The 27,750-nt window shown below is 45.4% G+C and overlaps 1 protein-coding gene across 9 annotated transcripts in view; it reads right to left on the reverse strand.

Annotated features, from left to right (window-relative positions):
* NEK1 (NIMA related kinase 1) overlaps nucleotides 1-27,750 on the reverse strand; it is a 312,305-nt gene that overhangs the window by 17,458 nt on the left and 267,097 nt on the right. For 8 of the 9 annotated variants that reach the window (XM_033942264.1, XM_033942234.1, XM_033942215.1 and 5 more), the window contains 3 exons: nucleotides 21,667-21,887; nucleotides 13,860-14,014; nucleotides 818-1,041 (listed from right to left, as the gene is read on the reverse strand). In XM_033942264.1, the coding sequence (XP_033798155.1) occupies nucleotides 818-1,041; nucleotides 13,860-14,014; nucleotides 21,667-21,887 (600 nt within the window). The remainder of the gene's footprint in view (nucleotides 1-817; nucleotides 1,042-13,859; nucleotides 14,015-21,666; nucleotides 21,888-27,750) is intronic. The other variant, XM_033942206.1, reaches the window with a different exon arrangement.

Genomic DNA, 27,750 nt, shown 5'->3' on the forward strand with positions numbered 1-27,750 from the left:
TTGCGTGTATTACACACGCAAAATAACTGCTCCGTTAAAATAATAAAGCCCCCCCGAAATGCTTCCTCCCTCCCCAAATCCCTAAAAAATGCCCCACACGCCAATGCCCAGATGTCATCACCACATGTAAGAATATTATGCCTGCTTGTCCTTGGAGAACCAGTTTCCTCCAGCCTTTGATTTTCAATTCTTTCTTCCTTAATTCGATCTACGATTTATTAACATTTGATGTGAAATTAATGGGTCAAAGCGAGTCACAGTATGTAATTATAACTAAGACAAGAAAAGAACTCCATAATTATAGGAAAGAGAAAACAAACATTCAGCTACACAGGCGAGAGGACTCAAACTTGCATACAAAAGTCATCATAGTTTCCCAAGATGGGAAGAGGCCCTACAGTCCAAAAACACATTAAAACATACATTTTTAATTTAGACAATGTCTTACCTGACCGTTCCATTCAAAGAACAAAAAGGATAGTCCTGATTGATAAGTAGGGATAACTGCTCCCAAAGAAGGCTAATATTTATTCCTTTCAAATAACCAATAGGTATCACCATTATGATAGAACTGACTCCATTCCCTCTTTGAAGGAATTATGAACACTTCCTCTTCATCATTCCCAGTAAGAGTAAGTAGCAGAAGCTACTGTAGATCTGGGAAACTGACCACAGACCTTCTATATGCCAGAACCATTGGCCCATCGCCTCTAATTACAGTTAAGACTCTCAAAAACAAAGCCTCCCTTTAAAGTTGCATTATTTCTTTCCAAAGAAATCAGGGAGAATGTTACGTTTTGAACTCCAAACAAGATACCTGAATGCCATTCTTCATTAAATGCACTTTCACTGCTGGGCAGGTCTTCTTCCTCAGATCCATTTGTTATAGGCTCTGCACACTCCACCCTGTCCTTTTCTTCTGGTGCTGGGTTTAAGTTACCCTCCTCCTCTTCACTGTACTCCTCACTAGGCTGCTCCCTCAATAGCTGCTCCATGGAGACCTGGAGCTCCTGCAAATCCCGGTCTGTCTCCCCAAACATGCTGTCATTAAAAATACAAATTACAAGGAAAAAATTAATAATGGCCAAGCAGTAGTCAAGCAAAACACCTCAATGTAAATTCCACAATAAATTGATCACCAAAAAGATACAAGTAGAAAGCACTCACTCCCAAATGTTTATATTTGTTCAATTTTAGTTTCCCCATAGTGGCCTGTTTTCCAAATCTAGTCAAGCAATTGTGTATCAAGGCTATATTTTAACTTTGAGGAAGACAGTCACCAATAACATATCAGCATAAGTGCACCATGAGGACAGCATGGGATCTGTAAGATCAAATACTGGCAAGAAGTCAAACTGTAATAGTATAACTTTATGGCCTCTTGACAGCAAGAATCTTATTTCTGTTGTTAATGCTCTTAAAAGGATTATCATATTGAAACTTTTACAAAAACCTAAGACCAATAAAGAACATCAAATATTGTAGATCTATATAATCTGACAACTGTTTAGCAACTGAGCTTTCCATAATTTTCAAAGAAATATGGCAATTAACAATAGCCCTATATCTGTCTCTATGTCAGCTGCAGATACTATGGCCAGTCCTAGTAAAGTTACAAGCAGGTCTCTGGAGTAGCCTGGTGGGCAGTATAGTGGACTACAGAGAAGGCGACCCAGGAACAAATGCCACCTTAACTAGTATACTTGTGGTGGAAAATGTGAGCCCACCAAAAACCCACTGTACTGCCATATAGATGATACCTGCAGGCATAAGGGCTATTGGGATGGTAGACAGGTAGGTACCGTAGGTTATCTAAGCAGTTTTACAATCAGGTATTCAAGCATTTTCCTTTTCTTGGTTTGGCGTTCCCTTTCAAGAGACAAGCCTGGATGGAACATGGGAATGGGACCCCAAGTCAGAAGATCATTCAAGAAAGGCAGAGGAAGGGGATCTGGTATGAGGAGACGAACCAGATCCCCACACCATGGGCGCCTGGGCCAATCTGGAGTCACCAGATTCACACGGTCTGCGTGACATGCAATGCGAAGAACTCTGCCCACCAGTGGCCATGGAGGAAAGACATACAGCAGGCTATCCATCGGCCAATCCTGCACCAGAGCATCTAGCCCCTTGGCATAACAATCTCTACACTGACTGAAGAAACTCTGTGCCTTGGAGCTGAAATATGTGGCCATGAGATCCATCATCAGCTGACCCCCATGACACCACTCGCCGGGATCCAGCACATGACAACTGAGGAAATTTGCCATTCCTGTTATATTGGAAGTCGAGATGTCCAGAAGATGAGCTTCTGCCCACTCCATGAGAAGTGCTGCCTTCTGCGCTACCAGATGACTCTTGGTTCCCCCCTGACGATTGATGTAAGCCACTGCTGTGGCATTGTCAGAGAGAACCCTCACAGCTTTGTCCTCCAGCAACAACTGTAAGGCTATAAATGCCAACTGAATGGCTCTAGTCTCCAGAACATTAACATAGAAACATAGAAGATGACGGCAGAAAAGGGCTACATAAGAACATAAGCAATGCCTCTCCTGGGTCAGACCTAAGGTCCATCATGCCCAGAAGTCCGCTCACGCGGCGGCACAACAGGTCCAGGACCTGTGCAGTAATCCTCTATTTATACCCTTCTATCCCCTTTTCCAGCAGGAAATTGTCCAATCCTTTCTTAAACCCCAGTACTGTACTCTGCCCTATTACGCCCTCTGGAAGCGCATTCCAGTAGTCCACCACTCGTTGGGTAAAGAAGAACTTCCTAGCATTCGTTTTGAATCTGTCCCCTTTCAACTTTTCTGAGTGCCCTCTTGTTCTTTTATTTTTAGAAAGTTTGAAGAATCTGTCCCTCTCTACTCTCTCTATGCCCTTCATGATCTTATAAGTCTCTATCATATCCCCTCTAAGTCTCCTCTTCTCCAGGGAAAAGAGACCCAGTTTCTCCAATCTCTCAGCGTATGAAAGGTTTTCCATCCCTTTTATCAGACATGTCGCTCTCCTCTGAACCCTCTCGAGTAACGCCATATCCTTCTTAAGGTACGGCGACCAATATTGGACGCAGTATTCCAGATGTGGGCGCACCATCGCCCGATACAACGGCAGGATAACTTCTTTTGTCCTGGTTGTAATACCCTTCTTGATTATACCTAGCATTCTATTTGCTTTCTTAGCGGCTGCTGCGCACTGTGCCGTCGGATTCATTGTCATGTCCACCATTACAGCCCATCAAGTCTGCCCACTCTGCTTACCCACCCCCTGTCTATGCCCTAATGACCCAATTTTCTTATCTTGACCCTCGTAGGGATCCCACATGGGTATCCCATTTATTCTTAAAGTCTGGCACGCTGTCTGCCTCGATCACCTGCACTGGAAGCTTGTTCCAATGATCAACCACTCTCTCTGTGAAGAAATACTTTCTGGTGTCGCCATGAAATTTTCCACCCCTGAGTTTGAGCGGGTGCCCTCTTGTGGCCGAGGGTCCATTGATCGGCTAAGAAGGCCTCCTCCAGCGACCAGCTGCCCTGAGCTGAACAACTGAGACACTGGGCTCCCCAGCCAAGGAGATTGATGTCCGTGAAAAGTACTGTCCTCTGGGGCTGATCCAGTCCCTGGACCAGATTGTGGGATTGAAGCCACCAGTACAGACAACGATGAACAAACACATGAAGAGGAACCAGAGTGTCCAGCTCATGAATCTGCAGGGACCACCACTGAAGAGCATATCTAAGGGGGCGGATTTGAGCCTGAGTCCATCAGACCACCTTCAAGGAGACTGTCTTTGACCCCAAAACCTGAAGAAATCCTGTGCCTGGAGGCAACAAGAACCCAATCTGCGACTGCAACTTCTGCACAAGACATCGTAAAAGAAATCCCTCCCCTGACTGGTGCCGTATAGAACTCTGAGATACTCCTTTGAGATGGAGTCAATTGACTCTTGGAAAGGTTGACCACCCAGCCCAATGACTGCAGCAACTCCACAACCTGAGTGTGACTCAGCTCTCCTGAAAGGACTTCACATGAATCAACCAGTGGTACAGATAATAAGCCAAGATGCCACCACCACCATAAACTTGGTGGAGGTATGTGGAGCTATGGCCAGATCAAACGGAGGCGTACAGAACTGATAATGCTTTCCCAAAACCAAAAAGCAATGGAATTGCTGATGCGAGTCCCAAATCAGGATATGAAGATAGGCTTCTAGCAGTTCGAGAGAAGTCAGAAACTCCCCGGGCTGAACTGCTAAGATCACTGACTTTAGGGTGTCTACAAAAAAGGAAGGGACCCATAGCACCTGGTTCATACCCTTTAGATCCAGAATAGGCCAAAAAGACCCCTTTTTCTTGGGCACCACAAAATAAATGGAGTACCTCCTGGTGTGGACTGACAAGAGGAAGAGAGAAAAAGATATTGGAAGGGCCATTCGAACTAGAGAGCATACCAGTCTTTAATCACCTCCAGGATCCACTGATCTGTGGTGATCTCGGTCCACCCCCAGTAACACTGCCATAATTGGGCTGCCACTTGAACTGGGGAAAGGACCTGAATACCAACATTGGGCAGGTCAGGAGGAGGAGGAGGAGGAGTCCCTTCCTTCCCAGCAAGCACCCCAAAAGGACTGCATACGCTGGAAGAACTGACCTTGTGAGGAAGCACCCACAACAGACACTCTGTCAGGCCTATACTGGCGAAACTCAGAAAGATGTTGGCGGCCCAATCCTCCTCTACCAGACTGCTGAGGCCTGTCCTCAACCGAGGCACCATGAAATCACTTAAACTCTGCACCAGCTTGTCCAAGTCCTCGCCACAGAGGAAAGAACCCTTAAAGGGAAATTTGCTAAGCTTGGATTTGGAGGTGGAGTCCGCTGACCAACCACGCAGCCACAAAGTTTGTCTAGAAGCCACACCTAAGGCCATAGACATAGCCAAGGCATGCAACAAATTATACAAGGCATCAGAAAGATATGAAGAGCCAAGCTCAATTTTAGCAACCTCCTGATCCACCAGAGACCAGTCATTAGACTTCCTATCCAACACATGCTTAGCCCGCCAGAAACAGGCTCTGACCGCCAGAGCCACCACATCAAAACTCTACTTAAGAAGAGACTCCATCCTCCTGTCCTAGAGGTCCCTCAGAGCTCAACCCCCCTCCAGAGGAACAGTATGCCTCTTAGTGAAGGCAAAAACCACTGCATCCACAACTGGCAGCTGAAAGGAGTCTATTAGCCTGAGGAATAGGGTACAAGTGAACTGTACCAGCCAAAAAAGGGCATCTGGGGTCTTCCACTGAGTGTGCAGGATATCCCAGAGATCCTAACATAAGAACATAAGGATTGCCTTACTGGGACAGACTGAAGGTCCATCAAGCCCAGTATCCTGTTTCCAATAGTGGTCAACCCCGGTCCCAAGACCTAGCTAGATTCTGAAGTATGGGGAAGGAACGGGAAGCTGTCAAAACCCCGAAGAAGAGGATCTATCATACGAAGAGCCTCTTTGGAATCATCCTCAAAATGCAACACAGAGGACATCTGAGCTCCTGCAGCTCTTCCCAGTGAAGAATGCATACCACTGAAGTATCCTCCTCCATGGGCGGCTCCAACACCCAGCCACCCGCCTCATCTCCCCCCACTGAGGGTCCTGCAAGTCCCCAGAGAAACCCAGGTCATCGTCTGGTGACAATTCACTATCAAGGTAAGCCATATCCTCCAATGAGAGACACTGGTGCTTAGACCAGGGGAGAGGGGGATGGAGGAAGTGCTGGCGTAAAAGAAAAAGACCCTCTGGATGAAGACGAGACCATCGGGGGGGGGGGATGTATGTGTGTTCAAAGGGCTACCAGCCACATGCAGGCAATATGCCTTGCAAATAGCTAGCACAAAATCTGGGGAACACCCCCCCCCCAGTGGAACGGAAGAATGCTCAACTGTAGAGGAAGAAGCCTGCTAGACCTGTTCCTGCCTTTCTAATATAGGTAGGATCTCAGCTGAAGACTCGGCTAAAATGGCGGAGTTTCCCACCAAAAAGGAAAGGCCAAAAAAGACTCCCCCAAGGTTGAAATCACTGAAAAGGCCTGAAATAATAATAATTTTATTTCTTGTATACCGCCCTGCCATTAGTTATAGGTGGTTCAAAACATTAGATAAATACAATCGTATACACATTTCTATGGGCAAAATTATATATCATGGTTAAAATACAACTTAAACATACAAGTATTAATATCTCGATTAAAATACAAACTAATTGTGAAGAAAAATTTACAAACACGGCATGATAAAATCATTAAAAAACTTAAAGATCAACATTCTTGATTATCAAACAGATGAGTTTTTAATAATTTCTTATATATAGGATAAGAATAAGCCTGAGCAATCAGCGGGCTTATCCAGGAATCCACTTTCCCCGCCTGATATTTTAAAGTCCTATCAAAGGATGTTTTATAGCGACAATCCCTAGGGGTGGGGAAAATAAACATGCCCGAATTCCTAGTATGCTTTTTTGAACTAAACAATTTCAGATATGATACCAAATAAGAGGTTAGTAGTCCAAAAAGGGCTTTATAAAAAATACTCGGCCCCAAACGGCAGCCAGTGTAGTTTGGCATAAAAAGGACTTACATGATCATATTTTTTAAGACCAAAAATTAAGCAAACAGCAGTATTTTGAACCAATCGAAGTGTTAATACAAGCTCCTAAAGAAAGGACTACAAAAACAGAACAGGACAGGACAGACTTACCACTCCACATGCTGGAGACTGAGAACAGACTGATTCTATGAAAGACAGCATTGCCCACTTGTACTGTAAGAATTCAATGTGTTCTCAGTCTCTACCTGCTGGCAGAGGAGCATAAACCCATCTGTCTGTGCTGGGCTGGAGGGACACTAAATAATAGACATTTTCTCCACCCAATATGAAGAAATTAGATTCTTACCTGCTAATTTTCTTTTTTTTAGTCCTTCTAGACCGGCACAGAAACTGATGTGTAATAGCTCACCACGACCAGCAGGTGGAGACTGAGACACAAGCTTTTGGCTGCAGCATAAGTGGGCTGTGAATTCCCAAGTACAATCAGTCTGATGAACAGCCAAGCAGAACTAAGAAACTAAGAACTGTGAACTACAACAGTAACAACACTCCCAGAAGGACAATAGTAACAGAGAAATACTGTTGGATATTGAATAAAATAAGAACCTTCAAAAATGTCCCTGCAGTTCGCCAGCTATGCCAGACAAACCGCTCCTATTCAATATATTCATTAACGACCTGGAGGCAGGAACAAAGTGTGAGGTTATTAAATTTACAGATGATACCAAACTATATCGCAAGGTCAATAACATGGAGGACTGCGAAGATCTCCAAAAAGATCTGACAATACTGGAAAAATGGGCCAAAAAGTGGCAAATGAGTTTCAACATAGGGAAATGCAAGGTCATGCATATAGGGAAAAAAAAACGATGTTCACTTACAAAATGGGGGGATCAGCGCTAGGGGTGAGCGACCTTGAAAGAGACCTGGGAGTGATGGTAGACACGACATTGAAGGCGTCGGCGTAGTGTGCCACGGCCTCAAGGAAAGCAAACAGAATGTTGGGTATCATTAAGAAGGGTATCACAACCAGGACAAAGGAAGTCATCCTGCCACTGTATCGTGCTATGGTGAGCCCGCACCTGGAGTACTGTGTTCAGTTCTGGTCGCCGTACCTCAAGAAGGACATGGAGGTACTTGAGAGGGTCCAGAGAAGAGCAACTAAGCTAATAAAGGGCATGGAGGACCTCTCATATACTGACAGACTGAAAAAGCTAGGGCTTTTCTCCCTGGAAAAGCGGAGACTTAGAGGAGACATGATAGAAGCCTTCAAGATCATGAAGGGCATAGAAAAAATAGACAGGGACAGATTTTTCAAATTAAGGGGATCAACAAGTACATGGGGGCACTCAGAGAAATTGAAAGGGGAGAGGTTTAGAACGAATGCCAGGAAGTTCTTTTTCACACAGAGGGTGGTAGATACATGGAACGCGCTACCAGAGGATGTGATAAACAGGAGCACGCTACAGGGGTTCAAAGAAGCTTTGGATAGGTTCTTCGAAGACAAAGGGATTGAGGGGTACAGATAAGAGTAGAGGTAGATTAGAGGGATGGGATTAGAGGTAAATTACAAAATTAATCAGGGACCACTGTTCAGGCACTAGGCCTGATGTGCTGCCGCGGGAGCGGACCGCTGAGCAGGATGGACCTCTGGTCTGACTCAGCGGGGGCAACTTCTTATGTTCTTAACCAAACACAACTATTCTTTTAATCTCCCCTAACACACCAAAAGACACCATAGAAAAAAACAGCACTCTTTGCACAAAACTCCAAATAAAAAAAATGACAGGGTGGGATCTGTGCTGGTCTGGAGGGATTAAAACATCGCATCTCAACGTGTCTGAACTTCCACATAGTAGTGACGCACAAAAGAATGGAGAGAAGACCAAACCGCAGCTTTACAGATCTCTACCAGAGGTATAAGACTCTGCCTAAGAAGCTGCCTTACCCCGAGTGGAATGACCTTTGAGAAATTCCGGAACAGATTTCTTCTGAAGAAGGAACGCAGAAGCGATAGCCTCCTTGATCCATCGAGCAATGGTAGCCTTAGAAGCACCATTACGAGGACACAATAAGAGGACAAAAAGACGATCCGATTTCCAGAACTCCTGGGTCCACTGAACATAAGAGCGAAGGACCCAACAGACATCCAACTTACGCAACTGCCTCTGCTCCAAAGAGCCCTCCCGACTATCCAAGACTGGGAGGACCACAGACTGGTTGACATGAAAAGTCGAGACTACCTTTGGTAGAAAAGAAGGAACTGGACGCAGCATGACCCGCTCCCTAGAGAACTCCAGAAAGGGAGGCCTACAAGAGAAAGCCTGCAGCTCAGAAACATGTCTTGCAGAAGTAATGGCCACCAGGAAGACCACCTTGAGTAAGGTCTTTCAACGTGCAGGAGCTCAGAGGCTCAAAAGAAGGGTGTACTAGCATGGACCAAAGGCCGCACCGGAGGACGGAGCAATTTAGCTGCCCTCAAAAAATGAATCACATCCAGAGAACAGGCCAAATGCCAACCATGCAACAAACTGTGAAACATAGACAAAGCTGCAATTTAATCCCGGAGGGAGGACCAGGAAAGCACCTGTCCAAGCTATCCTGCAAGAACTCCAAGATGCAAGTCAAAGAAGCACGAAAGGGAACCACGCCATGCATGGAACACCACTCCTCAAAGAGATGCCAAACTCACACATAAGCCCAAGAGGTGGAAAGTCTCCAGGAACCCAAGAGGGTAGGTAAATCTCACCTTATCTGAATAACCTTTCTTACTTAGGCATTTCCTTTCAAGAGACAAGATGTAAGACAAAAGGGACCCGGATCGAAGGTCGGGCAAGATGGGTAGTCTAAGAGGATCTGCCCCGAGAAGATGAATCAGATCTGCATACCACAGATGCCCAGGTGCCTGGGCCAGTACAGAGCCACCAGAATCAAGCTGCCGAGGTGATGAGCAATGCAAAAAAGGACTCTGCCCACCATTGGCCACTATGGAAAAACATACAGGAAGCCGGTCATCGACCAAGGCTGTACCAGAGCATCCAGCTCCTCAGCCTGAAAATCTCTGCGCTGACTGAAGAACCGTGGCGCCTTGACGTTGACACTCATGGCCATCTGGTCCATGACCAGTGGGCCCCAAGCCTGCACAATCAACTCGAATGCTGCCGGACCGAGACACCACTCACCGGGAACCCGCACATGACGACTGAGGAAGTCCACCTGGACATTCTCTGCTCCTGAATGTGGGAAACCAAGAGGTCAGAAGATGAGCCTCTGCCCAATCCATGAGCAGAAAAGCCTCCTGCGCCACCAGACGACTCTTGGTTCCCCCCTGACAATTGATGTAAGCCACCGTTGTGACATTGTCCAAGATAACCCGAACCGACTTGCCCGTCAGCAACGTCTAGAATGCTAATAATGCCAACTGGATGGCTTTGGTCTCCAGAACATTGATCGACCAAGATGCCTCCTCCAGAGACCAGATGCCCTGAGCTGAGCGACTGAGACACTGAGCTCCCCAACCAAGGAGACTGGCATCCATGAGGAGCACTGTCCACTGAGACTGATCCAGACACACTCACTGCACCAGATTGGAAAACTGTAGCTACCAGCGGAGGCTGCGACAAACTAACCCCCGAAGAGGAACAGGAGAGTCCAGATTGTGCATCTGAGGCTGGGGAAGAGCATACTGAAGTGGGCGCATGCGAGGCCGAACCCACCTGACCACATCCAGGGAGGCTGCTATTGACCCCAAGATCTGTAGAAAATCCTGCGTCTGAGGACACCAACAATCTATCAGAAAGTGGATCTGCGACTGCAACTTGCACACTCGGACCTCTGGAAGGAATACACTCCCCAAGCTGGCGTCAAAGAGAACCCCGAGGTACTCCAGGCATTGAGATGGAGTCAACTAGCTTTTGGACCACTCCATCCCAGCGACTGCAGGAACTGCACAACCCGAGCCATAATCTGACAGCTTTCCTGACAGGATTTTGCTTGAATCAATCCGTCGTCCAGATAGGGATGCACCAGAATACCCTCCTTGCATAAGGCTGCCACCACCAGACCAAAAGGAAGTGCACAAAAACTGATAGTGCTTTCCCAAAACTGCAAAGCGAAGGAAATGCTGATAGGAGGCCTGAATCAAAACATACAGGTTAGGCCTCCGTCAGATCGAGAGAAGTGAAGAATGACCGATCTCAGGGTCTCCATATGAAAAGACGGAACCCAGAGCGCCCTGTCGACACCCTTCAGATCCAAAATGGGCTGAAAAGACCCTTCTTTCTGGGGCACCATGAAGTAAATGGAATACCTTCCGATGCAACACTCTCAAGGAGGCACGGGGACCACCGCTTTGAGGTCGAACAATCTCTGCAGCATTTGCCAAAAAGCCTGCCGTTTCCAAGCCGCCTGACAAGGAGAAGCAAGAAAATAATCTGGCAAGGGCTGGGCAAACTCCAGAGCATATCTGTCCCAAATCACCTCCAGGATCCACTGATCCATCATGATCTTGCCCCACCGCTGGTAAAACTTCCACAACCGGACACCAACCGGCACCAGGGGAAGGGCCCGCAAGGAGTCATTGAGTTGGGTGGGCGACGGAGGGGCCTCCGGAGGAGTTACGACCCCCCCCTATGGGCATCCTGAAAGGACTGCATTCAAAGGACTGCATGCGCTCTGAAAGGAAAAGAAGCTGCATCCCGACCAGGGCAGTATCGATAAAAATCATGCAACCATCCCCGAGCAACACCACCCCACACAAACAGGCGAGAATGGTCCTCAGGAAGACAGGGCACCTTAGAATCAGTCAAGGCCTGAACCAACTTGTCCAAATCCTTGGCAAACAAGAAAACCCCCCCAAAAGGGAAATTTAGTATGCTTAGCCTTAGACACCGCATCCACTGACCAACCCCGGAGCCACAGAATACGGCGAGCTGCCACACCGAGAGCCATGGACTTGGCCAAAGCCCGCAGCAGATCATACATGGCATCCGAGAGATAAGAAGCGCCCTGCTCAATCTTAGCCACCGCCTGATCCATCAAGGACTAGTCATCAGACTCCCGGGTCAAGGACATGCTCAGACTACCAAAAACAAGCCCGAGCCACTAGAACACCACACATGGCTGTCTGGACAGCCAGGGCAGCTACGTCAAAATTTTGCTTAAGAAGGGACTACAGCTGACAATCCTCAGAGTCCCTCAAGGCTGAGCCGCCCTCAACCTGCACCATATGCTGACACGCTAAAGCCAAGCAGAAGGCAAAAAAATGTGGAACTGATGATCTTGTTAAAAAGCTTTATTTGGAAATGGTGCAGAGATGTATAAAATAAAATATAAATAAAACAAAAACACACAGTATATAGCTTGTGGCTTAGACCTGACAAGGGCCATGTTTCGGTCGTGAAAATGACCTTCTTCCGGGATCAGGTCCTGCTATGAGCTACAAGCTTAAGAACACAAAACAACGCAACAAAATACTGTGTACACAACAAGCGTAGTTTTCTAATCAGCTGAGTTGTTTTGCATTCTTAAAGCTTGTGGCTCATAGCAGGACTGGACTCTGGAAGAAGGTCGTTTTCACTGAGTCGATTAGAAGACTACACTTTGTATTTTGTTGTTTTACATTCTTAAGCTTGTGGCTCATAGCAGGACTGGACCCCGGAAGAAGGTTGTTTTCACGACCGAAACCCGGCCCGTGTCAGGTCTAAGCCACAAATTATATACTGTGTGTTTTTCTGTTATTGATATTTTATCTTGTACATCTATGCACCATTTCCATATAAAGCTTTTAACAAGATCATCAATTCCACATTTTTTTGCCTTCCGCTTTGCTTCTGTTTTTGTGGAACTATTTTGGTTGACTCCGTGAAGACGGGATACTGGGCTAGATAGACCATTAGTCTGACACAGTAAGGCTATTCCTATGTTCTTAATTTGGAAAGCAATTTTGTGTTGCTTGCACAAGATCCTAGCACTTCCATACTATTATCTCACCAAACAAATTCATTGAGGAGGTTTTACAAATCTAAGCATATAAGGTGGAATCTTGTTAAACAGGTTTCTTTTAATGTATAACCATGAAATGTCATACCTTTTCTTATTTTTACAAGTCCAAACAGGGAAAGACAGCCCTCAGACTATGTATACACCATATAAATTCATTTTTGAGGGTGAAAATCTAAAGGAAACTCCTAAATCATTTCTCTAGTTACACTTTGTAGCAAGTCTTAGTATTCTAGCAGCAGTGCGTTCTTTATGTCCTTCGAAAAACTTTCATGCAATACTTTTGACAGAAACTCTGTAAAACTACCTACTCTGAGAACTTTATAGGACCTTTTGTGGGATTTTGTATAGTACTGGCAGAAAAAGATCTTAGGGGACCAAAACCCAGAGTACTAGATTTAAATGTCACATTTTTAAAAATAAAGGACAAACTAAATATATCTCACTATAGTATCTGAAATCATTAACCATAATATGGACTAACCATCTACTTTGAGCATATGCTGGGTTCCAATGGGATAAGAGAATTTTCTACACTAGTGTGCCTCCTGAGATTTCAGGTGTAACGTGAGACACTAGGGAGGAGGAGGAGAGGTGCCAGAGGACATGCCTCTCGCGGAGAGAACCACATGCTGTAGGCAATCAGCTGGCGCCAGGACCTCTTCCCCTTCTCTCCAGGCGTCTTTCCTGCCAGCACCCCCCACTGGTGGATCAGTGCCCATCTGAAAAGCCTTCGCGCATGCATGGACGTTGACGCAATGACTTCACACATGTGTATGATATCATTGCGTTGATGTCAGTGCACTCCTGGATGCCTCAAGCCGTGGCCACTATGTTTAGCAGCTCAAAAAAGTTTGCGAGACACAGTTCTACACTATGGGCAATGAAGACATATTGTCTTACAATGTCTTTTCTGCAGACTGAACTTATGAAAAGTGGGTTAGTCAGATTTCAATTTCCAGTTTAAGCACAAACAGAAAACATTCTCATTTATGCTTGATATACACACTGGGCTCATATTTAACCAAGCTGCTCATTCAATTTCAAAACAAAAATGCAGTATTTATTTAAGATATGTTTATCAGTGTTCAGAAAGAATAAGGAACCCATAAGAATGCTAAGACACAACAAATCTTGGGCTGCTTGTCCATAATTAAGTCAAATAACATCCATCATTAGTGATACCTTATAAACCTGTCTGGCTTGAGATTCCCAACCCTGCACACTGTCACATAAGAAACTATCAGTAACATGCATACATACGTGTCTTCAGAATCTGAATGCCTTTCTTCTTTAACTGGTTCATCTTCTAAATCATCTATTTCAAGATTATCTTCAATCACATCTGGCACACTAGGATCAACAACAAATGTTCTGAAGAGCTTTGAAAGATCTGGGAGTGAACACGTTCGCAACATCTGAAAGAGAACAAGAAAAAATAAATGAATAATCAAGGAGACCTAATAAGAATCAAAAAATCTAAATAGATGTTGAATATTAGTGTCTTGTAAAAAACATATATATATATATATATATATACATACATACATACATATATATATATATATATTAAAAGGGCAATAATGAACTTGCAAACTCATTTAAAAATGGAAACACTTCCTACAAACATGAAACGTCTTCCTTTGAAACTTTGACTGCATGGTGCTCAGCTATTAAGTACCCATGTACTTTAAACTGCTCCAAGAAAGTGTTGTAAATTACATACAGAAATTTAACTACAGTATATGACTTCCTACTTCAATTGCCCTGCCCTTGACCCAACTCCACCCACTTTGTGTGTACTGGGGGGACGGAACAGGGAAAAGCAGTTACTCACCTGCAGCAGAAGTTCTTCAAGGACAGCAAAATGAGACTTCTTCTCACTGAAGGTTGATGTCATCCTTTGGCTCCCAAGAACTCCCCAGCATTCTTTCTAGAAGCTTTTGGAAACAGCCTAGCATGCATGTGTATGTCTTCCCGCCCACCATCATCACATGAGGCCAGCTCAATCTAATGGAAAGATTAGGTTCTTACCTCGATAATCTTTCTGGTAGAAAGGTACATCAGTCTTGACCAGTGGGTTATTTTCCTCTCTAACTGCAAATTGTGTGGAAGACATCATCTACCTTTTTCAACGCCACCTCCTTTTTCACTGGGCTGTGTTATAGCTCCTCAATTTGTCTCAAAGCAGTTGTACACCACTAAAAGAGGAAAAATAAGGAGGAGTGTGGGGATCCTCTTTGACAAATCACTTCTGGTCTGCAACAGCGATTGTTAAACAAACGATGTCAGTAAAAAAACAGTACAGAAAACAACGTGGAACGAACAAGCCACCTATCTGAGTGCAATCAGCACTAACATCTGTGGAGCTGTCATGCTTTAACTTGCCTCTAAACTAGAGAAGTCTTTACTCTTCAGATGTCTGACAGGCAAAGATCCCAACCTTTGGAAATCCACACCTCTCTGAGACAGTAAGCATATCGATATCTGACAGTGTGAGCCGTCAAGACTGAGGTACCTTTCTACCCGAAAGAAGATTATCGAAGTAAGAACCTAATTTTTCCTTCTGGTGCAAAAGGAACATCACACATCTCTATAAGAATCCAGGCCCAAATCTCAGCTTGTTTGTCCATCACCGCCACTTGGATGTCTCACCGTCATTTAAAACTGAATATGGCTAAGACTGAGCTCCTTACCTTTCTACTTAAACCCACCTCCCCACTACCCCTGTTCTCTATCTCTGTGTACAACATTCTCCTCCTCCTGTCAGCTCGCAGCTTCGGGGTCATCTTTGACTCCTCTTTCTCCTTCTCCGCTCAAATCCTACAAATTGCTAAAACCTGTCACTTCTTCCTCTTTATTACCAAAATCTAACCTCACAACCAAAACCCTGATTCACACTCTTATCACCTCTCTTTTAGACTACTGAAATTTTCTTTTCTAGGTCTTCTGCTCAACCATCTCTCCCCCCTTCAATCCATTCAAAATTAAGAACATAAGAATTGCCATACTGAGCTGTGATCCGGCATTGCCTTGCAGACGGGAGGGGGAACGCAGGATCCACTTCCTACAGATTTGTATGCAGGTACTGTGAAATTACGTGATTTAGGACCTATTCCTTTGGTCCCTTCCTTGGAGAAGCCTCAAATTATTGGCCTGGACTCCATATGGGAAGCCATTTCTTCATTACAAATATCTCTGGGGACTCAGAAACAAACTTTAACTTCTCATTGTGCTGGAATATTAACAGAAGAAACAAGGCAAAAAATCCAACGAAGGCTGCAGTGAAATAAGGCAAACGAGAAAACAAAAACAAAACTGCAGACAGTATTTACAAGATGCAGGCTATATTTATTATATCAAATATAAATGCAGTTACTATTACCACCCTTTGAAGACAACCTAAGGACCCAACATGGTCCGTGTTAATCGGTAAATACGCCTTCTTCAGGGGTCCATGGTTGGTAAGGTTTAAGATGAACCGCAATTTGAATTGATAATAAACAGTCACTGATGGTGTGTCCGCATCTGGAGTACTGCATCCAATATTGGTCGCCGTACCTTAAGAAGGACATGGCGTTACTCGAGAGGGTTCAGAGGAGAGCGACGCGTCTGATAAAGGGGATGGAAAACCTTTCATATGCTGAGAGATTGGAGAAACTGGGTCTCTTTTCCCTGGAGAAGAGGAGACTTAGAGGGGATATGATAGAGACTTACAAGATCATGAAGGGCATAGAGAGAGTAGAGAGGGACAGATTCTTCAAACTTTCAAATAATAAAAGAACAAGAGGGCATTCAGAAAAGTTGAAAGGGGACAGATTCAAAACGAACGCTAGGAAGTTCTTCTTTACCCAACGTGTGGTGGACACCTGGAATGCGCTTCCAGAGGGCGTAACAGGGCAGTGTACGGTTCTGGGGTTCAAGAAAGGATTGGACAATTTCCTGCTGGAAAAGGGGATAGAGGGGTATAGATAGAGGATTACTGCACAGGTCCTGGACCTGTTGTGCCCAGCAGTCCGCTCACGCGGCGGCCCGATGGACCTCAGGTCTGACTCAGCAGAGGCATTGCTTATGTTCTTATGATGATGTTGAGCCCTGAAGCACAAGAGGACTGCCACCTGCACTTAAAGCAAGCTCACTGCAAGCCCATTCTCAAATCCAGCTTGAAGAAAAGCTAGGATCACTGACATCTGACCTCTTAAAGTTTCTATATTTTCATTAGCACGCCAGCACTGAAACATTTTCCAAGCCTTAGAATGTGCCGTGACAGTTGCTGGTTCCTTAGAATTTAGGAAGGTAGCTATGGCCACCGCCGAATAGCCCTTCTGCGCTAATGTAGTGTGCTCAAGAGCCATGCTGTAAACCCAACAGTGGCGTACCAAGGGGGGGGGGGGCAGTCCGCCCCGGGTGCAAGCCATGAGGGGGGTGCTCCCGGCCTTGAAGTCATGGTCCGGGAACTTCCCATGGCCCGACCCCAAGGCTTTCACGTCTCCCTTTACCCGATTCCTGCAGAAACTCTGCCGCGGTCCCGCCCCTCCTCTCACGTCAGAGGCAGGATCGTGGAAGAGGGACGACAACTTCGGAGGTCTATGGCAACCTGCAAGAATCGCTAAAGTACCCGCGATCCTTTCTGCAGGTTGCTTTCTGCTGCAATCGGGTAAAGGGAGGCGCGGGAGGCCAGAGGGGAACACACAGGCCTTCCCGGGGGGGGGGGTGGGGGGTGCAGTCCTTCGGGGGAGGTACAGTCCTTCAGGTGCAGGCCTTCAGGGGGGGTGCAGGCCTTCAGGGGGGACAGACCTTCGGGGGGGACAGGCCTTCAGGTGGGGGTGCAGGCCTTTAGGCGGGTGCAGACCTTCAGGGGTGGGGTGTAGGTCTTCAGGGGGGACAGACCTTTGGGGGGAGGTGCAGGCCTTCGGGGGTGGGGTGTAGGCCTTCAGGTGGGACAGACCTTTGGGGGGTAGGTGCAGGCCTTCGGGGGGGGGGGGGGACAGGCTTTCAGGGAGGAGAGACCTCCAGAGGAGGGGGTCCTGGTGTAGAAGTACACGGAGGGAGGGAGGGAATGGGGGTTTAAAGGTCAATTTACCTCAATGGACCTCAATTGAAGGCTTCCCTTCAGACTGGCACTGCCTCAGGACTTTTAAAAAAAATATATATAACTTGAATCCACAATTGAACCAACCCCACTGGCTCTCAAAGCTATATGCCTTGCCGGTATCGGTGGCAAAGCTTACAGCTGAGGAACCTCTATAGAAAGAATATGGGGAGGTGGGGGGAATGGGGAGGGGCTTGACCCGTTGAGTATGGCACCCCTGAGGTCGTACAGACTCCCGAAAGGGTCCCCCAAGCTCAATCCAGCACCATCAACAGGACAAGAAGGCCAATTTAAACAAAATCCAACAGCCCTACAGTAAACCAGGGAAGACTGCACAGGCTTACCACCTCCTGAGACTGAGAGCAGACTGATTGTACTTGGGACTAGAGAGTTGTGCAGGGACAGAAATCCCACCCGTCCCCGCCAAAGTCTCACCCGTCCCCACCTGTCCCCGTGAGGAATCCCACCCGTCCCCGTGAGGAATCCCTCCATCCCCACCCGTCCCCGTGAGAAATCCCCTCCGTCCCCGCCCGTCCCCATGAGGAATCCCCTCCGTCCCCGCCCGTCCCTATAAACTTCAGAAATAGTTATTTCATTTAATTATGCTACTGAATTAAAGGCTCTGGTAGAAACTCATTTACAAATAAGCAAAAAGAATTTATTAATTTGGAAATATTAATTGGGAAGAATACATACTTTGTAAACGGGTTTCTACCAGAGCCTCTTTTGTTTATAAATTTTTATCAACACAACTAATATACTACTTTATCCTGAAGCAAAAAAAAAAAAAAAAAAAAAAATAGAATTCTTTTCCTACCTTTGTTGCCTGGTTTCTGCTTTCCTCATGTTCTCATTCAGTTCCTTCCATCCACTGTCTCTCTTCCTTCTGCGTCTTCCATTTGCTCTGTTACTGTGCCTCTCCCTTTCTCCCCTCTTCCAAATTGGTCTGGCACCCATCTTCTTCCCTCCGCTCCCCCCATAGTCTGGCATCTCTGTCTTCTTCCCTGCCAGCGTCTTCTCCCCACTCTCACTTCCCCATTTCCTTTCAGCGTCCTTCTCCCCCCCATCTTCCCCATGTCCTGTCAGCGTCCTTCTCCCCCCTGTCTTCCCCATGTCCTTTCAGTGTCCTTCTCCCCCCTCTGTCTTCCCCATGTCCTTTCAGTGTCCTTGTCCCCCTCTGTCTTCCCCATGTCCTTTCAGCGTCCTTCTCCCTCTCTGTCTTCCCCATGTGCTTTCAGCGTCCTTCTCCCCCCCCCGTCTTTCCCATGGCCTTTCAGCGTCCTTCTCCACCCCTTTGTCTTCCCCAGTGCTTTCAGCGTCCTTCTCCCCCCTCCTTCTCTCCCGCCCCCGGGTGCAGCACAGCCGGCCAGGTCCCCTTACTTTTATGGCGCTTTCCCGACAACAGCCCCGGTCTGACAAACCTCCCTGCCCTTAACCGCGAATCTAAATTTCCTTCTTACAGCTGCTATAAGAAGGTAATTTAGATTCGCGGTTAAGGGCAGGGAGGTTTGTCGGACCAGGGCTGTTGTCGGTCGGTCAAGCGCCACAAAAGTAAGGGGACCAGGCCGGCTGTGCTGCACCCGGAGCGGGGCGGACCGCCCCCCTCCCTTGGTAGCCACTGGAGCCGCGAGGCTACTCCTCCTTACCTACCCTGCCTGCAGCACAGAGCCGAACGGAAGTCTTCCCGACGTCAGCGCTGACGTCGGAGGGAGAGAGGGCTTTGTTTAAACGCTCCCTCCTCTCCGACGTCAGCGCTGACGTCGGGAAGACTTCCGTTCGGCTCTGTGCTGCAAGCAGAGCAGGTAGGGAGAAAAGCCGCGCGACTTAGTGCATCCAGCCCCGCAGGAACCCCGCGATCCTCGGAGGCGTCCCCAAGGGATCCCCGCGACCCTAGGGGGCGTCCCCATGGGATTCCCGCGACCCTAGGGGGCGTCCCCACGGGATCCCCGTGACCCGAAGGGGGAACCCGCGGGTCCTGCGGGATTCCTGTCGTCCCCGTTCCCGTGCAGCTCTCTACTTGGGACTGCACAGCCTATTTGTACTACAGCCAAAAGTTTGTGTCTCTGTCTCCACCTGCTGGTCATGGTGAGCTATTACCCATCAGTTGCTGTGCCGGTCTGGAGAGATGATTAAATAAGTCATGGTTTTTGCTTTTTCCCTACCAGAAACCGCTGCACTCATCTCTCATCTGGTGGCAATATTAAGAAGTACATGTATATGTTAGAAATCCAGTGTTGGTGCATTTTCAAGAGAAAAAAAAACTAGTTGTCATGACTTATGAATCAACCCTCGTATTTCAGTGCTCCCCCAATCTGAAAAGATCCAATGCAAGATAACATAATCAACTTATATACTGCAGGGCTGTGAAGTTCTATGCGGTTTACAAAAAGTAGGATGTACAATTAAATATTAATTACCCAAATATTTATAAAATAAGATAGATGTGTTGAGAGACCATTGTGAAGTTGAAGAAATCTACTCAGTTTGTCTGCTAGTATGTTCTGTTTTCCTGCAAGATAAACTGCTTTCAGCAGGATGTGGTGAGCCCAGGTCCATATTTCTATCGCTTCCTGGCAGAGTGTGGCCAGACCCTGTGCTTCTTTGTTTGTTCAAGTAGAACATGGCGACTTGATTGTCGGTGTGAATAAGGACTACTTGATTCTGCAAACGATCGTGCAAAGCGCAGAGTGCATTGCAGATTGTTTGAATCTCCAAGAGGTTGATATGGAGAGTTTTCTCATGAGGAGTCCAGACTCCCTGAGTGTGAAGGCTGTCAAAATGGGCTCCCCAGCACAGCATGGAGGTGTCTGTGGTGAGTAGCTTTTGGTGGGGAAGAGGTTGGAAGAGAAGTCCTCTGGAGAGGTTAGACGGAAGCATCCACCATGGGAGGGAATGATGAAGATCTGAGGTTGCCTATCATTGCAGAGAGAGATCTGGTACCTTGTGACCACTGGGAGGAGAATCCAGTACACTACTTCCAAGATCAACTGAAGGAGTTCTTCAAGAGGGATATCAGTGACATTTTCAAGTTGCATGCTGCACTGAAGCTAACATTGAACCCCTCAGTACCGGCTCACGCTAAACATGGCACATAAAGGCCTGCAGGTACCGACTCCAGTTTTTGCATCAAAGCATCGATGAACTTCAAGATCTCATGGCAAGGAAGCATCCTAGTACCAATTCTCCTTCCCCTTAATGTCAATGAACCTGTGCTACCAAGAGTCTATGGCCTGGCTGCCCTGAGTAGAGAATACATTATTCATATTCGGCCGAATAGTAATTTAAGTTAGAATATGTGCTAAATGCTACTAAAATAAACACTTGACCTCTGATTTCACATTGTTTTTATTATTTATGTTAAAGCTCAATATCCATTATTCATATTCAGTATTTCTATTAAGCTAACTAATATTTTTCATTATTTATATTATTTGGTACAGCTTTACCTAGAACTACTGTATAATTGCTGCATCTACACTGATCCAGCTCCAGCAAGAAGAGTTAAGACTGGTTATTCTACATAGGCAATACAGAGCACTACTGTGGAGTCAGCTTACATCACAGATTCCCAAATCTTTCCTAGGGATCCCCTAGGTAGTCAGGTTTTCAGGATATCCACAATTAATATTCATGAGAGAGATCTGCAAGCACTCTCTCTTAGGCATTGTGGATATCCTGGAAACCCAATTGGCTGGGGTTCCTCAGGACAGATTTAGGAACCTCTTATTTACATACCAACAGACATTTTATATCTGTAACATCTATTTCCAGATTAAAGACATTTGTCCTGGAGTCATTATTGAAACACTGACTCCTGGGGTCTGCAAGATAGAATAATAGAAGATGCTAGAATCAGAGCTCTGTAGCTTTGACAAGCTGGTGGTATACATACAACAGACCTTACAGCATCTAAGAATGAAAACATTGGCATTATACCACAATCACAATTGTAGTGCAAGAGAATCAGGATTTACTTACCTTTGGGTTGTTTGCATCAAACAGGCCAGTAGATAGCCCAATCAGCAGTGATGTTTTGCCTTTGCTTTTCACAGGTGACGCAGAGTGTGAACGGGGAGGCAATGAATCCTCCAGTGAAGACTGAGCAGAAAGAACAGGAGAGTTAAGTTGCACGCCCAGAGGTAGTACTACCTTTTGGAAAAAGGGCACTAGCGGCAACTCACTGGCACAATACTCTGCTGCTGTGAATGAGAGAGAAAAAAGTGTGATCAAATTCAAATAGAACAAGTATTTAAGTTTCATGAGGATTATCTTAGTTTGCAAAGTGAATACATTCTGAGCGCACAGTGGGCTCTGTATGGACTGTGCTCAGCACAGGCACACATTCTTATTGTACGAGGGCTGTTCAAAAAGTATCAGACCTTAATTTTTCTTGTGTAAACAAATAAAGCTAGGGAGGTGTGGTTTGGAGAACGTATGTATGCGGCCCTAATGCACATGCTTGAATTTTTCCCCCTTAAGAAGCTGTCAGTTGCCGGCAGACACTTCCTCACTCATCAGTGGTAAGTGAGCACCGTTGGATTTTCATTTTTGACAAAATGACTGAAAAAGTTGAACAATGCTACTGCATTAAATTTTGTGTAAAGCTTGGTGATTCCCAAGTGGAAACGATCTGCAAGATTCAACAGGCCTTCAGGGATGAAGCAATGGGTACCACACAGATAAAGGAGTGGTACAACTGTTTCAGAGATGGCCGCATATCAGTGGAGAGTGAAGCAAGTTCTGGTAGACCCTCAACATCCAGAAATAATAATAATAAAACTTTATTTATATTCAGTCATACTTTTTCAGTTCAAGACAGTATACAGTAGTGGAAAAGCACAAAGTGGATAATGAACCTTTTCAGTTCTAGACGGCATACAGTAGTGGATAGTTACAAATCGGGATTGTGGGGACAGGTATCAATCTAAGTAAGGGGGTAGGGAGTAGAGGGAAAGAGAGGGAGAGGTGGAAACAGAGGGGGGGAAGGGGAAGAGAAGCGGGAAGGGAGGGGTGGAGGGGTTTTTAGAATGGGTCAAGAGCTTGGAGGATCAGATGAACTTGTTGAATAAATGGGATTTCAGTGCTCCTCTGAGAGATTGGTATGTTGGGAAATTGAAGAGGAGGTTGCTTAGGGTGTTGTTCCAGATGCCTGCTTGGAAGGATAGTGTTCTATCAAGGAATCTTTTGTAGTGGCATCTCTTGGGAGTTGGGAATGAGAATATCAACGTTTTGCGGGAAGGGTGGGGTTTGTCCTGTAGGACGAAGTGATTCAGGAGGTAGGTGGGCGAGGTGCCGAATAGTGTCTTGTAGCAAAGGCAACCGAATTTAAAGATGATTCTGGCCAATTAAATTTTCTGTAGTATGAGGTTATGTGATCGGATTTTTTTCAGGCCAAAGATCAGTCGCACCGCTGTGTTTTGGATCATTCTTAGTCTTTTTATGTTTTTTTTAATGAGATCCTAGGTATACAATGTTGCAGTAGTCCACTGAACTTAGAATTAGAGATTGGACTAGAAGTCTGAATGAGGCGAAATCGAAGAATGGTTTTAATGTGCATAGATTCCATAGAAGACTAAACCATTTTTTGATTAGGATGTTGGTATGGGCATAAAATTTGAGTTGTTGGTTGATGGTAATGCCTAAGATTTTTATCGTGGAGTAGATAGGGAAATTTCTTCCATTTATGTCAAGCGAGGATTCAATGTTGTTGGTGGTCGGGGAGGCCATGAAGAATTTGGGGTTTTCTGGATTTAATTTAAGTTTAAAATTGTTTGTCCATTGTGCTACCTGGTCGATGACTGATGCAATGAAGTCTCTAGTTTCGGACGAAAGGGTAGAGATGGGGATGATTTTTGAAATCATTGTTTTATTATGGCATACAGTGTACAACATGAACAACAAAATACAAGTACAAACTGTGGCGTGGAGGAGTGGCACAATGGTTCGAGCAGCTGCCTCAACACCCTGAGGTTGTAAGTTTGATTCCTACTTAACACTTCATTGCCTCATGTACAAAATACATACCTGTCTAAAATATGTAAACTGCTTTGATTGTAACTATACAAAGAAAAAGCGGTATACAACTCCCATCCCCTTTACCCTTTAACTGTTAACATCCTTCAAAGTAGTCTCCCAAGTTGTCTTGTGTGTCACTCAATTCATGAGGTGCACACTGTGAATGCACAGCATTACAAGACATTTCTGCATTACCACCGGCATTGTGCAGTATGGGAGAAACATCCAGAACTGTCGCACAATAGCATAATTCTACATGGCAACACTTTAAAGGATGTTAACAGGTAAACATATTCACTCCCAAGCTAATTGCGTGCTTGGTTTAGTGAAACAGCTAACATTTATTACTTACTAGCTGATGCCCTGGCGTTGCACGGGTATTTAATTATAGCAATAACACTGTAAATGGATTCAAATAAAGATACTTTATAGTGGTGAATGAAATTATTTTTTAACAGCTTTATAAAAAGTACAATATTCAAATTATAATGTGAAATATTTGACAAAATGAATACAATACAACTAACACAAAACTTGATTATAAACAACATTTTTAGTTTCATCTCCAGGAGCAAGAACATATAAATTCTTGGGTGAACCCACCCTTGAGCAAGCAACATAGAGTTGTCCATGGGAAAAACAGGGGGATCTTAAATCCACTCCACAGTATATAATAGTCTGTCCCTGTGATTTGTTGATTGTGATAGAGAATGCAAGTCTCACTGGAATTTGCAATCTCTTAAACTGAAAAGGAAGATATATTGGAATAAGTGGCATCCAAAAGTTTCAGTATTGATTTAAACAACTCAATATGTGGAAACTCAGGTTGAAAAGAAACTCCATGCAGTTTTTTCCCGGTTCAGAATGGAACCTGTGTTCCTAGTTCAGCATATGTGAGTACTCATGTAATGTAATAACATTATGAATTGGGGTGCATGAAGGAAACAGTTACAAACACAGTTAGAACATACAAACTCTATATGTATGGTGGTAGAATAGAAACGATGTCCCTAGTGGTTATAGTGTCATAGAAAGTGTTTTATAGTTGGAATTACTGTGAGAATGGCAGCTTTTTACATCCTTTCCATTGACATGAATGGGTGAAATCTCATTTTCTGTTTGTAGCTCCGCCCACGTGTACAGGTGGGCCGCGAGACCCCCAGAACATATCACCCCAGGTAGTGAGGGATCTGCATACTAAGTTTCGTTCAATTCGGTCAAGCCGTATTTGAAGTACTGTGAGAATGGCAGCTTTTTACAATTTTACCATTGACATGAATGGGTGAAATCTGATGTCCTGTTTGTAGCTCCGCCCACGTGTGCAGGTGGGCCGCGAGACCCCCAGAACATATCACCCCAGGTAGTTGGAATTACTGTGAGAATGGCAGATTTTTACATTTTTTCCACTGACATGAATGGGTGAAATCTGATTTTGTTTGTAGCTCCGCCCACGTGTGCAGGTGGGCCGCGAGACCCCCAGAACATATCACCCCAGGTAGTGAGGGATCAGCATACCAAGTTTCGTTCAAATCGGTCAAGCCGTTTTTGAATTACTGTGAGAATGGCAGCTATTTACATTTTTACCATGGACATGAATGGGTGAAATATGATTTTATGTTTGTAGCTCCACCCACATGAGCAGGTGGGCTGCGAGACCCCAGAACATATCACCCCAGGTAGTTGGAATTACTGTGAGAATGGCAGCTTTTTACATTTTTTCCATTGACATGAATGGGTGAAATCTGATGTTCTGTTTGTAGCTCCGCCCACGTGTGCAAGGTGGGCTGCGAGACCCCCAGAACATATCACCCCAGGTAGTGAGGGATCTGCATACCAAGTTTCGTTCAAATCGGTCAAGCCGTTTTTGAATTACTGTGAGAATGGCAGCTTTTTACATTTTTTCCATTGACATGAATGGGTGAAATCTGATTTTCTGTTTGTAGCTCCGCCTACGTGTGCAGGTGGGCCACGAGACCCCCAGAACATATCACCCCAGGTAGTGAGGGATCTGTATACCAAGTTTTGTTCAAATCGGTCAAGCCGGTTTTGAATTACAGTGAGAATGGCAGGTTTTTCCATTTTTTCCATTGACATGAATGGGTGAAATAAGATTTTCTGTTTGTAGCTCCGCCCACGTGTACAGGTGGGCCACGAGACCCCCAGAACATATCACCCCAGGCAGTGAGGGATCTGCATACCAAGTTTCGTTCAAATCGGTCAAGCCGTTTTTGAATTACTGTGAGAATGGCAGCTTTTTACATTTTTTCCATTGACATGAATGGGTGAAATCTGATTTTCTGTTTGTAGCTCCGCCCACGTGTGCAGGTGGGCCGCGAGACCCCCAGAACATATCATCCCAGGTAGTGAGGGATCAGCATACCAAGTTTCATTCAAATCGGTCAAGCCGTTTTTGCGTGATCCGGCACATACATACATACACACATACATACATACCTCCTATTTTATATATATAGATTTGTTAATAAAACAATGATTTCAAATGTCTTGTGTTTTGCTTCTCCCCTACCAAAAGCTCCTGCACTCATCTCATCTGGCGGCAACATTAAGAAGTACATGTTACACACTTTCAAATCTATATATTAGATTTCCAGTGTTGGGGCATTTTTGAGAAAGAAAAATAGTTGTCAGGACTTATGAATCAACCGTCGTATTTTGGGGCTCCTTCAATCTGAAAAGATCCGACACAAGATAGATTTATTGAGAGACCACTTGTGAAGCTGAAGGAGTCTGCTCAGTTTGGCTGCTAGTATGTTCTGTTTTCCCACAAGATAAACTGCTTTCAGTAGGATTTGGTGAGCCCAGGTCCATATTTCTATCGCTTCCTGGCAGAGTGTGGCAGACTCTGTACCTCTTTGTTTGTTCAAGAAGAACATGGCGACTTGATTGTCAGTATGAATAAGAACTACTTGATTCCGCAAACAATCATGAAAAGTGAGGAGTGCATTGGAGATCGTTTGAATCTCCAGGAGGTTGATATGGAGAGTTTTCTTATGAGGAGTCCAGACTCCCCGAGTGTGGAGGTTGTCAAGATGGGCTCCCTAGCACAGCATGGCAGCGTCTATGGTAAGTAGCTTTTGGTGAAGAAGAGGTTGGAAGAGAAGTCCTCTGGAGAGATTGGATGGAAGCATCCACCACTGGAGGGAATGACAAAGTGTTGCTTATCATTGCAGAGAGAAATCCAGTGACCACTGGGAGGAGAGAGTTTGTAGGTGTACTCTGAGGTGTAGACATGTGGAGTGAAATGAAACGTCAAAGTCATGTGACCCAGGAGACATAACATTTGATGGGCTTTGATGCATGGTAGGGAGGATAGTCTGTTGAGTCTCTGCTGAGGCAGAAAAACTCAAGTTTGCGTAGTGTACAATGATCTCTGATGAACTCTAAGGTCTGTGTTGGTTGGAGATGCAACTTCTGGTAGTTCACTGCAAATCCTAGGAGTTCCAATAGCTGAACTGTCGAGTTGATTGAATGCTGAGCTTGCTGCAATGATGAGACCTTGATCAAACCTGCCTGAGGAGTCTATCCTACCTGTTTTTAAACAAAAACAAGATGTTTTGACGCAGATCCAAATTGGGAAATCCAATATGGCTGTTGCATGAGCAATTTTAGCACTAAAATGGCCCAGGAAATCCACACCAAAAAAATAGAAAACAGCGATTTTAGGATTTTTGAGATGGGGATGGGGGACCTTCAACCCGCACAAAACCTGATTCTGGAGACCCCCCAAATTGATCTCACAGGCTGTCACCCTGTTACTACACCATGCTGTGCATTGAGAGCCACAAGATGGAAGCCTCAAGAAGCCTGGAACCTGGACTGCCAGTTTCTTCTGAATGCCTCTAGGGCCCAACGTGCTGGCTAGAGACCTCCACCCCTCCCGAAATCTGCGCATGCTAACAGGTAGAGGAACGCAGTCGGCCCCGATCCTGGATTAACCACCACAGAGCCACTCAGTTTGCGCTCAAATCCACTAGACGACGAACCAGGGGTGAGCTATGCTCCCAGGGCAGGGGTCTGCAACCTTTA

The sequence above is a fragment of the Geotrypetes seraphini genome, chromosome 1 (assembly GCF_902459505.1).
Source record: "Geotrypetes seraphini chromosome 1, aGeoSer1.1, whole genome shotgun sequence".
Lineage (NCBI taxonomy): Eukaryota > Metazoa > Chordata > Amphibia > Gymnophiona > Dermophiidae > Geotrypetes > Geotrypetes seraphini.